We start from the raw sequence: 17,672 nt of genomic DNA, 5'->3' as shown, positions 1-17,672 counted from the left end.
AAAATTATGTAGTTTTGCCAAAGGGACTGGAACAAATTCCAGTTCTGCCTCATGTCCCCATTAATTTCCATTGTAACAAGGAATGGAAAAATCGCTACCACTCTGAATCAGCCAGCACTTTCAAGTTGCAAATTGTGGTTTCAGGTCTTCCTTGGTTGTTAGCTGGTTCTATTAAGACTCTGACAATTCACACAATCTCACCTTCGCACTTCTGCCATAATGTGCCAGATGGCCAGTTAGTCGTTGGAGCAGTGCAGACTAGAGTTTTATATCAGACTCAGTAGAATCACAGATGTAGTCAACTCGGTGGGAATTGTCCAAGAAATTAAAGTTTCTGATAGTCAATTCCCCAGCATCTGGTATGATTAAGGTGATAGTCCCAAATTACCATTCTTCCCAACTATACCTCCCCAACTCCTTAAACTCCATGGACCCAACTGCAACCCACCTTAGGACAACCATTGCTGGCCCTGTCCCTACCAGCCTGAATCCCTGGGACCTGACACATGACTCCCACTCTGCCACTGGTCTCTATTAAGACATTTGACACAGCCCTTTGACCTCTTCCCATCCAGACTGCAACTGTCACTTGCCTGATCTCCCATGATCTGATATTTCCTTCCACTACTGACAAGCACCTTGTCAACTGGCTTCAACAACCTCTCACCCACTGGCCACAGCAACCCTTTGCCCACTTACCCTGAAACCTCCCACGCCCCCCAACCTCAGCTCTGAGACCAACCCTGTCCCTTGGCTACTGCCATCCCCAACTACATTTCCCACCCAGCCACTGCCAACACCAGTATACCAATCCCTACACTAAGCACTTCATTACTTCAGTGGCATTTTACTCACCTGGTATCCTAACCCCTAATTACCTGCCACCCTAACCCCACACTTATCTGACATGTTTACCCTTTCACAGAAGCTGTCAGTGTCTGGCTATGCCGCCAGGCATTTAATTCTCAGAATACAGTTACTGACTGCTGCAAAAGAGGATGCGGTTTAATTTCCCCAAATGATACTACACTGTGGGGGTTCTGTGTTGATCCCAGTTACACTCTGCATTTCTGAAGGAACCAACTTCATCATTATTGGCTAGAAATGCAACATTGATATAATCAGAAAAAAATATGAGACTATGATTGCCATCCTCGCAATGTCCAGGTCTATGTTTCAAGTAATATGTTATAATGGCTGTTACAAAGTGAAATGAAAACAAGTTATAGCAGAGCCTGAGATTACATGACCACAGGAAGCCACTATACTATGTACAAGTGTCCTTTTCCAGATAGCCATGAAAATTATTAAATTGTTATAAAAGCTCCAGTTACTTCACTAATGTTTACAAGACCGGGCCTTGCTGCCCCTAAACTGGTTTGGCTTATTGTGAGTTCAATTGCAATCTATGTACCTCAGCATTAATGCCTTCAAGTCAGTAAGGTATGCAAATAAATAAGGCGAAAGTGAGGAATGCAGATGCTGGAGATCAGAGTCAAGATTAGAGCGGTACTGAAAAGCACAGCTGGTCAGGCAGCATCCGAGGAGCAGGAAAATCGACGTTTCAAGCAAAAGCCTTTCATCAGGAATTCCTGATGAAGGGCTTTTGCTTGAAACGTCAATTTTCCTGTTCCTCGGATGCTGCCTGACTGGCTGTGCCTTTCCCGCACCATTCTAATCTTGACTATGCAAATAAATATACCTTGTCAGTGTCACCAAACCTCATGATGCAGACAGAGTGGCATAGGTTTCAGTTTATTGTAATGATGTAAACTGCTGTTGTAGATTGGCTGTCATTATAGATATCTCTTGATTTTCATTTCCATTGTGGAAGTAGAGATTGACACATTTCTATGGCAGATAGCCTATCCATCAATGTCATATAGCTTTTACAGCACATAAAAAAGCCCTTCGGCCCATTGTGTTCATGCTGATCATCAAACAGCCATCTATTCTAATTCCATTTTCCAGTACCTGGCCCATAGCATTGTAAGCTATGGTGTCTCAAATTCATATAGTTAGTTCTTAAGTGTCTTGAGGAGGTCCTACCTTTGAGTTCCAGATACCTACAACCGTCTGGGTGAAAATCTTTTTCCTCAAACTCCCACTAACCTTCCTGCTCCTTAGCTTAAAGCTGTGCCACCTAATTACTGACCTCTTCTCTAAAGGGAGATGCTTCTCCCTATCAACCCTGCATATATTATTCAGAATTTTGTGTGCTTCAATCAGATTTCCCCCTCAGTTGAATTGAATTGAATTGAATTTATTGTCACGTGTATCAAGGCACAGTGAAAAGTTTCGACTTGCTAGCAATACAGGGAGATCACACAGTTCAGTAGCATAAATAAGTAAATGGTAACAGCGGCAAAAACAAAAACACAGGTACAGGCGAATGTTAAGTTTGTCAGTCTTCTCTGCCCTAAGGAAAATTACCCCAGTCTGTCTTCATAGATGAATCAGTCCAGCCCAGGCAACATCCTGGTGATGTTCCTTTTTACTGTCTCGCCTGGAACTATATTTTTTCCTATAGAGTGGCGACCAGCAGTGCACACAGTAATCCAGCTGTGGCCTAACTAAAGTAACATACATCTCCAATGTAATATCTGTGCTCTTGTATTCAGTGCTTTGATTAATAAAGGCAAATGCCTTCTTAACCACTTTATCAATTGTTTGATGCCTTCAAGGATTTATGGACAAACGCACCAAGGTACCTCTGAACCTCTGTATGGTCCAACAATTCAACGTGTCCTCCTTTGTTGGCTATCCTAGAATGCACATCCTCAGACTTTTCAGGCTGAAATTCCATTTGCCACTGTTCAGCCTATCTGACTGGCCAAGCTATATCGCCCTTTGGTCTAAGGTTTTCTTTCATCCTGTTTACCACACCACCAATTTTCATGTCATCTACAAAGTTACTGATCATAACTACTGCAATCAGTAGTAGTAGTAACTGTATATAAAATTAGGCCACAGCTAGAGTACTAAACATAGTTTTAAACCTGGACAGTAAGTTGAAAATCTACCTGAAAATCTCTGTAATGATATTATATTTCTGAACACTATAGTAGTATTTCGTGGTGTGTTATATAGTGTTGTTGGTCGCAGTGTTGTCACAGAGTCACACAGCATGGAAACAGGCCCTTTGGCTCAACTCATCCATGCTAGCAAGGTTTTCTAAACTGATCTAGTCCCATTTGATTGTGCTTGGTCCACATCTCTCTAAAACTTTCCTGTCCATGTACCTGTCCAAATGTCTTCTAAATGTTGTTGTTGTACCTGCCTCTACCACTTTCTCTGACAGTTCATTCTATATATGCACTATCCTCTGTGTGAAAATGTTGCCCCACAGGATCCTTTTAAAGTTTTCCCCTCTCATATTAAACCAATGCCCTCTAGCTTTTGACTCCCCTACTCTGGGGAAATGACCTCAGCAATTCAGCTTATCTATGCCCCTCATGATTTTATAATCCTCTATAACATCACCCCTCAGTCTCCTACACTCCAGGAACAAAGTCCCAGCCTCTCCAGCCTCTCCTTATAACGCAAATCTTCTAGTCTCAGTAACATCCTTGTAAATCATTTTTGCACCCTTTCCAATTTAATAACATGCTTCCCTATATTGTGATGATTTGGTATATTCCTGCATACAGTAATGTTCAGATTGAGTTTGTATTATAGCAAAGTAATATCTTCCTGTAGATACTACTATTTTGTTTTGTAGCTCAGACACATCCTCATATAATGCTTTATTTCAGCTACAAATATCTTTTTCTCTATCAGCTCTTCTGAGAGATACAAAGGAGTCTGGACTCCCACTGCAGACACATACACTAAGAGAATTTGAAAAGGTAGGTCCTCTCTATTTTTTATCAAATAAATATAAGATGAGTATTCATTTCACTTTAGTTTGTCAATTTATAAAAGCTTCAATATCCCCAACATGACATGAAAATGCTGTTAAATTATTCTACAATATTTACTTCATACCAAATATATGTCAACCTATCAAAAGTCAATTACTTTTTACAAGTGTTAACTTATTTTTAAAACACCAATGCAGATCATCCAAGGAAACTACATAATACAACAAGATTAAGGTATCAACATATATCCAACTGAGGGGTGAGGAGAAAAAATTCACTGGTATAGTGTAGTCATCAATAATTAATGCACATAATAATCACAGTTGTAGTTTTCCAAACGTTCGGATCTTTATGATAATGTGTTTGTTCTCCCAAGGGAGGGGAAGGATTTAGGGTTTGCATTAGCACTCTAGTAATTCTGTCGTTGATTTGAATATCTCATTACACTCTTGGCCATTAAGATAACCCCCATTTGATCTCCTTATTTTTCATGTGACCTACCATGAACTGCGTGGGCTTCTGCTGGAATTTGCATTGCAATGTTTTTGATACCAGTTCATGACCATCTGGTGTTATCAATAAAAGGAGCTGCTTTGAACTGAGCTGGAGGGAAAGGGAGGGTGTCTATTGGGAGCAAAAACATTCATTCTTCTCTTCATAACAAAAGGCAGAATTTGTACTTTTCAGTCACTGGTATTTGGTTTTGGCAGAGGGATCTGCTTAATAATTTCCAAATTTTATTAAAAAGATAAACTCTACTAAATGTTTCCATCGCAATGCTCCAGTGTGGACTTATTCTTCTGGACGGCTTTATTGGCAATTAAAATGTAGGGGGATTTCATTAGTCATTAGGCAAAAGAATAATAAAAGGAAGAAAGAAGAGAAAGCAACTAACAGTTCATAATTAGAATGCAGTTATAAAAATAGCTGGCAAAGGCATGGGGGTTGAACTAATATCTTTGGGTTATGTGGTTGTTACTGGGACCCCCTAGTGATAATTCTGGCATATGGAAAGATCAGAATTTTTTTTCACCTCAAAGGCCCTCATTTAAAGTTTTTAGAGGTAATAAATCTTTCATCGCCTTCATTGACAGTGTATGTTTTAGTAGAAACACCCCACTAGAGTACAGAGGTGTGAGCAACAGGACTGCTTCATTCTCTAACAGCTCAGCTCAAGATCCTTGTATCCATAATATGAAGGTATCTTTCCACTCTTCCGAGATAATATGGATTATTTTTTACTATGAATGTGCGAGTTAAACTCCTTGATGTAGACACTGTATTTATTTCTGGGAATAATTTTGGTTTTTGGTATTAGTCCAAGACAGATAATCTTCTCTTCCTACTTCCCTCACTAACACATACATCTCTGTTGATATCCCACTACCACCTCATTATTGTCACTAACTCTCTTCCCCCCACCAATGCTGCTCCCATGCTCTACCCTCTTTAATAGTTGACAACTGTAATTCCAAATCCTGACACACCACCCACCAACTTTGCACCTGACAATTGCTATCCATTTCCACAGCCTGATTATTTTCCCTTTTAACTCTGTAGCTGGATTGGACTTCTTAAAAATAGCACATGGGATTTTAATTCCTTTGCTGTATTCTCTAATATGCTGTTCCTATTATTGTTACCAAATTTTTAACACATTTGTTAACTCATTAAAATAAGGTAGACATGGACTTAACAAGAATATGTTCATTTGGGTAGCACTGTGGTTAGTGGCTCAGTGGCTCGCACTGCTGCCTTAAAGTGCCAGAGACCTGGGTTCAATTTCACCCTCGGATGACTGTCTATGTAGAAATTGCATATTCTGCCAGTGTCAGTGTGGATTTCCTCTGGGTATTCTGGTTTCCTCCCACATTCCAAAGAAGTGTGGTTTACGTGGATCGGCCATGCTAAATTGCCAGTAGTCCAGGATTTGCAAGCTAGGTGTGTTAGCCATGGGATATGCAGAGTTACAGGGAAAGGATAGGAGAGTGGGTCTGGTTGAGATGCTCTTTGGAGGGTTGGTGTGGATTCAATGGCGAAATGGCCTGATTCCACACTGTAGGGATTCTGTGATTGAAGGATTGATTCTTAGGAAGTGGTGGAGGCTGGTACAATGCTGCTCCCATGCTCTACCCTCTTTCGTAGTTGACAAATCCTGACACACCACCCTCCACTTTGCACCTGACAATTGCTATCCATTTCTACAGCCTGATCATTTTCCCTTTCAACTCTCTAGCTGGATTGGACTTCTTAAAAACAGCACATGGGATTTTAATTCCTTTACTGTATTCTCAAATACGCGGTTACTATCATTGTTACAAAGTTTATAACACATTTGTTAACTCATTAAAATAAGGTAGACATGGACTTAACAAGAATATGATCGTTTGGGCAGCACTGTGGTTAGTTGCTCACTGGTTCGCACTGCTGCCTTAAAGTGCCAGGGACCTGGTTCAATTTCACCCTCGGATGACTGTCCATGTGGAGATTGCATATTCTCCCAGTGTCAGTGTGGATTTCCTCTGGGTATTCTGGTTTCATCCCACATTCCAACGATGTGCGGTTTACATGGATTGGTCATGCTAAATTGCCCGTATTTGCAAGCTAGATGTGTTAGCTATGGGATATGCAAAGTTACAGGGAAAGGATAGGAGAGTGGGTCTGGTTGAGATGCTCTTTGGAGGGTTGGTGTAAATTCAATGGCCGAATGGCCTGATTCCACACTGTAGGGATTCTATGATTGAAGGTTTGGTGCATAGGAAGTGGTGGAGGCTGGTACCATTACAACTTTAAAAGGCATCTGGATAGGAATATGAATAAGAAGGGCTTGGAAGGACATGGGCCAGTTGCTTGCAGGTGGGACTAGATTGGGTTGGGATATCTGGTTGGCATGGATGAGTTGGACCAAAGGGTCTGTTTCCATGCTGTACATCTCTATGATTCTAGATATCATGCAGAATGCCACATAATGGATAATTGTCAGTAGTTATTCCTTCAGCAGAAACTATATGAGCACCACTTGCTGTATTATTCCATTTAGTGTTCCAATGATCTTGCATTAGTCTACCACTTTTGTAGAATCCAGTGATATTTAGAACACTCAATGTTGGCCATTCAGCAAATCAATCAATTTGGTTCATTTTCAGGATCTTTGGACAGGTCCATGGGTTGTAATTACAACTCATATATTAAAAGAAAAAGGCCTTCCCTACCTGTTTTTGACCTGTGATGAGCCTAGTGTAACCTAGTTATTGTCTTTGGGACATGTACCATGGAACTTGAATGTATATATCAGTAACTTGTTTGCGACTAAATCACACAATGACAGTGGAAGAAAAATAATTACATTGTAAATGTACAAATACAATAAATGTTTTGCAGTATTAATTATTACTTTATTATATTAAGAACAATATGATTTATTTCTGGGCAACATACATTTGGAATAATGCTCAAGTCTTGGAGAGATTGGAACAATTATTTGTCAGTATGTTACAAAGGATCAGCGGCATCTGTTATGTGGAGATAATAAAGAAACCGGTATTGCTTTACTTAGAGTAGTAGGCTAAGGGGTCTTGCAATGCAGTGTATCATCTCTACCCTCTGAGCCAGGAGAGTCAGCTTCAATACTCACCTGTTCCAGAGATGGATAGTAGTATCTCTGAATAGGTTCATTGACCATATCTAGAGTAGAGCACTAAGGGAAGATTTAATAGAGTTGTTCACAAAGGTGAATAGTTTTGACAGAGTAGATGGGGAGAGTCTTACTAATCGGAGGACTGGAGAACAGAGTATTAAGATATTTGAAAAATGGACCAGAGAACACGAGAATTGCTTCAAATCAATGAGCTATTATGATCAGTAAGGCACTGCATGAAGAAGTGGTGAAGGATCACTAGTAGTAACTTTCACAAAGGATTTGGGTAAATACTTGAAATGAAAAATTCACAATGCTATATGGAAAGAATGGCTAATTGAATAGTTTCATCAAAGATTGTTTCTTTCTATGCTGTAAAATACTATTTTTGTGATTTTCCTCACTATTTGACAGTATATTTATTTCCCATCTACAAATTTGCCTTAACAGATCTTCACAATGCATACAAAAGCTTAACTAATAAATGACCACTTTGAATCAGTTAGGTTTAGTAGGATTTCAGGAGAAAGTCATCTATTTAGTAAGTTGTGAGAATGTGTAACTCACTACCACGTGGCGTAGTTGTGGTTAATAGCATGGATTCATTTAACAGAATGTGTGCATGAGGGAGAAAGGATCAAAGGACATGTTGAGAAGATTGGATGAAGTAAATTGTGGAGCATAAACACTAGGAAAACCCTATTAGGAAGCAATCCGTTTCTGTGATGTTTATACTATGTAATATGTAAATTTTCAATCATGCAGCCTGTCTAAAAAGCATATGACTTTTATAGCTCCAGTGGCTGTCATGTGTAATTCATATTGGGTTATATAGGCTTACAGTGAATGCTTCCTTAAAACAATAAAAGCCAATAGGAACAACATGAGGACTTTGAACACAGTCTTTGCAGAAGATTGTTGTAATTTGGAATAATAGAGAATAATATAAAACAGCTGTATGTCTGGTTTCTTTGAAGAACAACTCATTCTTGCTTAGGGTGCTAGGAATAGCTACTTTTTTTTCAAAGCTCAAGAATTGATTTTGTCTGACATTAACCTGTTGCCATTAGTAGTTTTAAGAATGTCGTGAGAGAAAGTAAAAGCATAGCACATAATTGGTCCTGGCTCTTGGGAAGATCAAATGTTAAAGATTTTTTGAAGTAGCTGAGACATGAGGTAACATGCCTTTTCAGAGTGATTTACCATATCAATAAGCAGCTGGTTGCATGATGATACTATTTTCTATCATCCTGAATGTCAGTATCTCCCATCTCCTATTTTATCTCCCATCCCATCTCCCCAGTCCATCCCATTGAAACACTTCTTTAACATATAGAATGGATGGTTTCACAGATGTGAACAGCCATTTTGCACCTTATTCCAATTATTAGATTAGATTAGATTAGATTAGATTACTTACAGTGTGGAAACAGGCCCTTCGGCCCAACAAGTCCACACCGCCCCGCCGAAGCGCAACCCACCCATAGCCTTACATGTACCCCTTACCTAAGGCTACGGGCAATTTAGCATGGCCAATTCACCTGACCTGCACATCTTTGGACTGTGGGAGGAAACCGGAGCACCCGGAGGAAACCCACGCAGACACAGGGAGAATGTGCAAACTCCACACAGTCAGTCGCCTGAGGCGGGAATTGAACCCGGGTCTCTGGCGCTGTGAGGCAGCAGTGCTAACCACTGTGCCACTGTGCCGCCCACAATTATCATCCTTTATTTGTTCGTTTAGATTTTTAAATATAAGCAGAGTATTCAACCGTGGTATACATCACTATCAGTACTGTTCTCAGACATGTGCACATATGGTCATGTCCAGTGCAAGCTGTTGAACAGGGATCAGGAGTGAATACTCAGATTGATTTTTGTTTGCTTTGGATGTCATTTTCAGCATAGGGGCACATAGGCCACTTGAGGCTTCTACACTGCTACCATTGGCTAACAGCTCAGATCATCAATAAACCTTGAACTTTCTAAATTGTGTGGCTGAACACCACAGGAGATAGAACACGTAACCATTGAGTCACAAAATGCTATTGTGAAGTGTACTGTTTCTGATTAGATATTTGTGAAAGGGCTTTAAATTAGAATCTTGATTGAGAAGCATTTAGTTTCTGCCCCCGCCCCCAAATCCAGTAGAATCCCACAATGTAAATGCCTAATTTACATTTGAAAATGTGATCAACCAGTCATTAATGGGCACAATGCTGTCTTGCAATATATTATTTTGGAATAATCACCTTGAACTGATTAATGCACACGATTGCCTCACACTGTAGCCAACTCTTTTTTCTTTTCTTCTACTGCAGAACATATCATCAGTTAGACCACAGTCTAGACCAGTGACCCTGAAATCACAATTGATTCCACAAATTCACTTTCATTAATATGTGTTGTAATGGGAAACTATTGCAGTCACATCTCACTTTAGTGTTATATATTTTATATTCATGCCTTCTATTTGTCTGATCACATGTCTTAAGAAAGAAATTAAGGCAGCAAACTAATGTTTGTTTCTGCCAAATGTGTACAGAGATCATGGTAAGAATAAGAAAATAATTGAACTATGATTTTGATAAAGAGAGAAAAGCTTGTCTCTAAAATGTTATGGCCAGGTCAGGAGGGGTTATTTAGCTCCCCTTTTTTGACCCTTCTCGCTTATTCACAACAAATATTTTTATTTCTTTTTAATATACAGTTATCATACTTCAATTACAACACATACACGTCAAAACTAAGAAGCCTATTAAGAGGTTTTTGGAGTAGGAGAAAGCGGGATTTTATTAACTATTAACTGCAAGAAAAGATAATAAAATGCAAAAAATGCACACAAACACAGGTAATCATTTTAAAGAAATAAAAAGAGTGTCTGGTACAGACAGGAAGAATAATGACTATGTACTTTAAAAGTCCTTAGAATCCTTGAGGTCTTAGAGTTTTAACCCGAGACCACAGTTGTTTAACAGTTGACTGGTATCCTCAGCAGTGGTGAAATTTGCAAATTTCCTTGAGTTATTAGTAAATTGTTACTTCTCCGATTTGCTTCTTAACTGGACATTGAAAGTTCTAGTCCTTGCTATTACCAATCCATGTTACTTTCTGTCTCTGCCCTGCTGCTCTAAAACAGTGACTAAAACATGGTTTGTTTGTATATTCCTAAATCTGGCTCCACTGTCTTTCCAAGTTGAATAGTTACAGTCAATCTTTGATGTTCAATACTAAACATACAGGTGTACATAAATTAAAACAAGAAATATGAATTTCTAAACTTAGTTGGTGGATTTCAATTTCTTTATATTAAGTCTGCATTGTTGACACTGAGGAGCATGCACAGTATGCTCTAGGGAGAATGAGATGTGAATGAGATTTGTTGAAGTGTTTCAATCTTGTGACTATTTTCTGTACATGAGTGGTTTCTTTGGAGATTGATACCTGGGAGGAGGGCTTTGGAGACTGGTACCAGGAAGGGGCAGGGGGTTACATCAGGACTTGGGAGGAGGTAGTTTAAGACCTTGGAGGAATAGGAAATATGGGGACTAGAGTGGTTCTTGGGTGTCACCGTCATGACCTAGGAGAGAATTGGATGAATGTGGTTGGGGTGGTGGCAGGAAGAAAGCTAGGGAAGAGAAGAAAATGGGTCAGGGCAGAGAATAGGAGAAGCCCTTTCAATTCCCTCTGTTGATTAATTTCATCCATGTTAGTCTTCTTCCACACCCCTCTGATCAGCTGGTTCCCCCATCTGGTGCACCCCAATTGATCCTGAAAGTCTTTTCTGTTGCTGAATTCCATTTCATGTTCAAGCCTGCTCTATACATCTGTGCAGTGTGCATTAGGTGCAGGCACATAGAGGGTCTGGTTCCAAGTGAGCACACAGGTGGGTTGTCCCACCTCTGTGTCAGCAACACTGCCTGATATAAAATGGTAATTTTAGTGCTGATGGTTTTATTTATTCCACATTGGTCTCTTGAACAGAGCTCAATCTATGGTCAGGTTTAAGTCTGTTTGTCCATTTGTAAAACCAGTTTAGTCAATGAAAAGTAAAGGTAATAAAATCAGGTGATGACAATCAAAAATTGACAGGTTATATTCACCACGATTGTCCCAAAAATAATTATTAAAATTCAGCATATATACAGCTCGTGAAATTCAGTCCAAATCCTTTTTCTCACCCATGATTATATTTGATGGGTAACTTGAATTTTCCTATAATTATGTGACACAACTTTTTTTACCCTCTCTTGTGGTGAGAAGTACAGCTTCTAATGTGCTTCTAATATGTTTTGTGAAGTCAATGAAGTAACTAGTGATGGTCATCTATTACATCTTGAGGTTGTAGAGAACCTCATCTCATATTAGACCATTATGGGTGGATCATAGAGGCGCAGAGTTTTTACAGCAGGGAAAGAGGCCCTGTGTGCAAACTGGTCATCGACCATTCATTTACAGTGGGTCCCTGATGTACGAGCATCCAACTTATACTTGGTTTTAAAATGTGAAGATCCGACATACAAACATTTCCTCTGTTTATGATAGGATGCCTCCCATTGTCCTGAATTGTGCCCCATCTTGCAAACAATTCGCTTTGCAAGTGGACTCCAGAACAGAACCCATTTGCAACCTGGGGACTGTCTGTAATCTAATCCCATTTTCAAGCACTTGGCCAATGTATACTACGACGTTTCATGTGTTCATCTAAATGGTTCTTTAATGTCTTAAGATTTTCTGCCTCTACCACTCATTGAGGCACTGAGTTCAATATACACACAATCTTTTTTCTTCAAATCTCCTCTAAACCTCCCGCTCCTTATCTTAAAAGTCTACCACCTGGTTATTGACTCCTTTACGAAGGGAAAATGTTTCTCCTTATGTACAGAGTGTTGTGCACCTCAATCAGATCCCCTTCTCTCCTCTAAGGTAAACAACCCCAGCCTGTCCAGTCTTTCTTCACAGCTTTATCGCACTAGCCAAGGCAACATCCTGGTGAATCCCTTCTGCACCCTCTTTAGTGCAATCACATGCTTCCTATATCGTGGTGAGTAGAACTGCACACAGCATGGTAGCTGTGGCCTAACTATTATTCTATGTAGAGTCAAGATTAGAGTGGTGCTGGAAAAGCACAGCAGGTCATGCTAAGCTGGAAGGTTGGAACTGAGGTAAGGTGGTGGGAGGGGAAATGAGGAAACTGGTGAAGTCCACATTTATGCCATGGGGGTTGAAGGTTCCCAAGGAGGAAGATGAGGTGTTCTCCCTCCAGGCGTTGGGTGGTAAGGGAGTGGCGATGGAAGAGGCCCAGGACCTGTATGTCCTCGGCAGGGTGGGAGGGGGAGTTGCCCTGCACCCCTCCAATCGCAACAAGGATAGAACGCCCCTGTCCCGGAGATATTCTCTGAACCGCTCTATGAGTAGGCATCCTGTCTCCCCAGTGTAGAGAAGACTGCATTTGGAGCAACAGATACAGTAAATGCAGGTGAAACTTTGATGGATGTGGAAGGCTCATTTGGGGCCTTGGATGGAGGTGAGGGGGGTAGGTGTGGGCGCAGGGTTTGCAATTCTTACGGTGGCAGGAGAAGGTGCCAGGAGGGGAGGGTGGGATTTTGGGATGTGGACCTGACCAGGCAGTCGCTGAGGGAACGGTCTTTACAGAAAGCCGATAGGGATGGCAGAGGGAATTATATCTCTGATGGTGGGGTCCATTTGTAGGTGGAGGATGATGCGATGTATACGGAGGTTGGTGGGGTGGAAGGTGAGGAATGGGGGCGTTCTATCCTTGTTGCGGTTGTAGGGGTGGAAGGTAACTCCCCCTCCCACCCTGCTGAGGACATGCAGGTCCTGGGCCTCTTCCATCGCCACTCCCTTACCACCTGACGCCTAGAGGGAGAACACCTCATCTTCCTCCTTGGGAACCTTCAACCCCCATGGCATCAATGTGGACTTCACCAGTTTCCTCATTTCCCCTCCCACCACCTTACCTCAATTCCAACCTTCCAGCTTAGCACCGTTCTCATGACCTGTCCCATCTGTCCATCTTGCTTCCCACCTATCCGCTCCACCCTCCCTCCTACCTATCACTTTCACCCCCACCTCTATCCACCTATTGCACTCTCAGCTACCTTGCCCCCAGCCCCACCCCCCCTTCCATTTATCTCTCCACTCCCGAGGCTCCCAGCCTCATTTCTGATGAAGGGCTTTTGCCCGAAACGTCGATTTTCCTGCTCCTCCGATGCTGCCTGACCTGCTGTGCTTTTCCAGCACCACTCTAATCTTGATTCTAATCTCCAGCATCTGCAGTACTCACTTTCACCTAATATTGTACATAGCTCCATGCTATACGCAGGGTATGCTCAGACTCCAATTCACTGTGAATACATCCCCCTACCCTCCCAAGCGTTCAGCTTAGCAGGTCCAGAAGCAGGTCCAGAGAGAGAAATAGAATTAACAGAATCTGATATGATTCTTCAGAAATGAAAGGGGCTGGAAAATGATGGTTTATATGCTGTTTACAGAGGGTGAGGAAAAGCAAGTGGAAAAGATGGTGACTATCGCAGTGGCAACCTATTCTCAATCATTAGCATGGTGGTGGAAGGTGTTGTTGACAGTACTATCAAATAGCGCTTGTTTGGGAATAACTTCCCTCTATACTGATGCATAGTTTGGTGCTGCCAAGAACATTCTGTTCCAGACCTCTTCACAGCACGGATCCAAACATGAACAAAATATCTCAATTCCAGAGATGTAGTCCGACTGATTACTCTCAAGACAGAAATTGGCTGAGTTCAGCACCAAGGAACCTTCACCCAATTGAGGTAATGGGCATAGGAGAAAATGTATTCACTTGCTGGAGTCATACTTAAAATAAAGTGGTTGTGATTGGTAGATGCAAATCCTCTCAACTCCAGCACATTGTTGTACTGGTTTCTCAGAGCAGTATGCTGAGCTGAACCATATTCAACTGTTTTAGCAATGACATCCCCTCCATCTTAAATTCAGAAATGGGATGTTTGTTGATGATTGTGGAACATCCTGTTCCTCCGCAACAGCTCAAGTCACAAAGCAGTCTGTGCCATGTGCACAATACTTGGTCAACACTCAAGCTTGTGTTGCAAGTAACATTCATAAGGTTATATGCAGGTGGCCTGTTAGCAAGATCATTGCTTTTGGTAGTAGTTTACTGAGATGGATTGGGAATTAGCTGGAATGGTGAAGGCAGAAAATAGTTATAGATGGAGTTGTATCTTATTGGAAATCAGTCACTACCATCTTCCCATGGCTAATATGGGATGACAATAAATGCTGGCTTAACAGTGACTCCAACTTCCCTGGAGAATAAGGAAAAAACTTGATTTTTAATTTGGAACTGTACATATGGGCAGGGAAAATGTTCAAAGTTCATATACAATTGAGGAAAAGTATTAAAGAAGTTGAAGAAAATAAAAATAATTGGTCATTCTAGTGCATCCATCTCTAGGGCTTCACAAATAATACAGTGAAATAATAACTACAATTAATCAGATGGTTTGATTGCATTTATAGGATAGACAATCATAAGGCATAGCATACTATTTAATCATTGTAGGAGACATTGGTTAGCAAATCCTCACCTATATAATCCAATATTGGTTTTCTTTCATAATAATTTATATTGGTGCTTTGGAAAAGGTCTCGTCATGGGGTCATAAAACTAATTTCTAGTGGAAAGCTAAGCTAACAAAGCTGCCCTTTACTTTAAAGAAACGTAGTCTAGAGGTGATCTGATAGGGGTTTAAAAGATCAGTAAGGGGAAAAGATTGTGTTTCAGACTGCATTTTTTTCCCAATTAAATAGCTTAGGGAGGAATGGAGGAATCCAATTTAAGTGTATAAGGGCAGATTGAGTTTCAATATCAAGTCACGTGAATTTGTCTAAATGGATCAAGAAAGAAATTTCCAAAATGTTTTGCCCAAATCTAATTTTCTACCTCTCCCAAGAGAACAAAAAACTTTGGGCAGAATTTAGTATATTTATTATGAGACGCATCATTCCCCAAACATGTAGGACCAACTGAACTTTTCCTGACCATTATTTCTTGCACATTTGCACAGCCAAAGGCACCCTTCCTAGGAACTGAAATATTATCTTAGGTTTTGAAAACAAGAATTGGAATGTTGTGTGTTTAACAGACCAATAGCCTTATTTTAAATTAGGCATCAAAAGACTTTCAAAGATTTACAAGGTTTTTATTGTACAGACATAGTTTAATACAAACACCAGTTTCCACCTTTCCCTTCCATATCCTTTCCCTGTCCAATAGCCTCCCTGTGCCCTGCCCCCTCAGCCAGCACTGCCCATATCACATGAACAAATATGAAGAAAAATTATATCCTTTCTGCCTAAGTCATACTTGGTGAGGGAAATACTAATTTTGGATGTTGCTGTCACTGACATCACCAGTATTCATTTGCCATCTCCAGCTCTTCTTAAGGGATATTGGTGAACTGGTTGCTTCAACCAATGTGATGAAGATGCTCATTATTATTGAAAGAGTTTCTGTTTTAGGTTCAGTCTGAGAGTAGGGTACTTATGACTGGAATATGCACTGCACCAGCTCTGCTACAGTCAGAACTAGTAACAGCAAAAAGGTCATTTTATTTCAGTTTTAAATTCACATAAAGCCAAGATGTGTTATTGTTGGATTCTCTATTTACCTCCATTAGATTTCTGCTGATAGTTGTCCTCAAACCCCAAAAGTTTCCTGAAGGTCACTCCAGGCAAGATAAGTAGCCAAAAATTCATGTGTTGTAATAGGTGAACTACTGGTGGAGCTCATCTCAATTGTTGACACCCAAATTGAGGACAAATTTGGATTTCCCTGTTGAACTGCTGATTTTGGGCCCAAATATAAGTTTTGGCCTATTCTTCACTTTCACACTTTTGTCACTCACCCTATGAATTACATCTGCTTTTCTCTGATTCAGTCTCTCTCTCTGCATCAATTTCCACAGATTCTGATGTTTATAAAATACCGAACAAGTGCAACAATGTGTGTAATTAATGTTTTTATCTCACTTTCTATATACTGAACTTTCTTGCCCCATTGGAGATGGAAGGGGTGACAATATATTGAGGGAAGACATCGGGAATTGAGCATTTTGCCAGTGGCAGAATCTCAGTAGCGTAGCTATCCACAGAACAGACAATTGACCCATATACTGGACCACTTGCTGACCCCAAAAAGTTCCCATTTGGGTTGAGAGCCCTCCTTATTGGACACTCATTGTCCACAGAGAATGTTCCTGGCAGCAATAGCTGCTGCTGCACCCAAGGCACCAGCACCATTAATAACCACTCCCCTTTATTGGTGGGACATACCTGCCTGAATTCACTTTCCCCACAGAAACAGAAACGTCTTCAAACACCCAAAAGAGAAAATGCTGGAAAATCTCAGCAGGCTGGCAGCATCTGTAAGGAGAGAAAAGAGCTGACGTTTCGAGTCTAACTGACCCTTTGTCAAAGCATCCGCAGTGATTTGCTTTTATCCAGTATTTAACCCACTGCCACCTCTCTTCCAGGAATGTCTACCCTGAAGAAGTACTGCTCTTCTCTCCGACTATCCAGCATCCGCAGTAATTTGCTTTTGTCAAGTCTTCAAGCATATGTATTCCCAATAATGCCACCTCAGAAATGGCTACTTCTAGAGGATGGCATCACTAATCAGGCCAGAAGCTGAGTTGGATGGTGGCCAAAAGTTTTGCCTGGTGATTGGTCACTGCTGGTAAAATGCTGTCATTGTTGTCTATTGAAGTGGGCTCAGTCAGCCCTATGATTTCACTCCGGGTAGTGGGATCTCTTAGTCAACAAATCATACCGCACAGAAACAGAGTCTTCACTCCAACTTGTCTATACTGACCATACATTCCCAATCTGACCGAGTTCCATTTTCCAGCATTTGGCCCATATCCCTCTAAACCCTTCCTATTCATAGCCATCCAGATGCCTTTTAAGTGTTGTAGTTGTACCAGTCTCCATCACTTCCTCTGGGAGCTCGTTCCACACATGCACAATCCTCTGCGTGAAAATGTTAGCCTTCAGGTCCTTTTTAAATCTTCCCTTCTCACCTTAAACCTATGCCCTCTAGTTCTGGACTCTCCCACCCTAGGAAAAAGACCTTGGCTATTCACCCTGTC

General features: G+C 40.9%; 1 protein-coding gene across 3 annotated transcripts in view; it reads left to right on the top strand.

Moving 5' to 3' along the window:
• Positions 1-17,672, top strand: part of LOC148149155 (uncharacterized) — a 150,183-nt gene that overhangs the window by 69,285 nt on the left and 63,226 nt on the right. For all 3 annotated transcript variants that reach the window (XM_087990729.1, XM_087990728.1, XM_087990727.1), the window contains exon 3: positions 3,781-3,848. In XM_087990729.1, coding sequence (XP_087846855.1) covers positions 3,781-3,848 — 68 coding nt within the window. The remainder of the gene's footprint in view (positions 1-3,780; positions 3,849-17,672) is intronic.

The sequence above is a fragment of the Chiloscyllium plagiosum genome, unplaced genomic scaffold (genome assembly GCF_037043375.1).
Source record: "Chiloscyllium plagiosum isolate Xiang-an unplaced genomic scaffold, Cpla_swu_hap1 HiC_scaffold_9, whole genome shotgun sequence".
Lineage (NCBI taxonomy): Eukaryota > Metazoa > Chordata > Chondrichthyes > Orectolobiformes > Hemiscylliidae > Chiloscyllium > Chiloscyllium plagiosum.
Note: the sequence above shows the minus strand (reverse complement) of the source record. Positions and strands in the feature narration are given on the sequence as shown.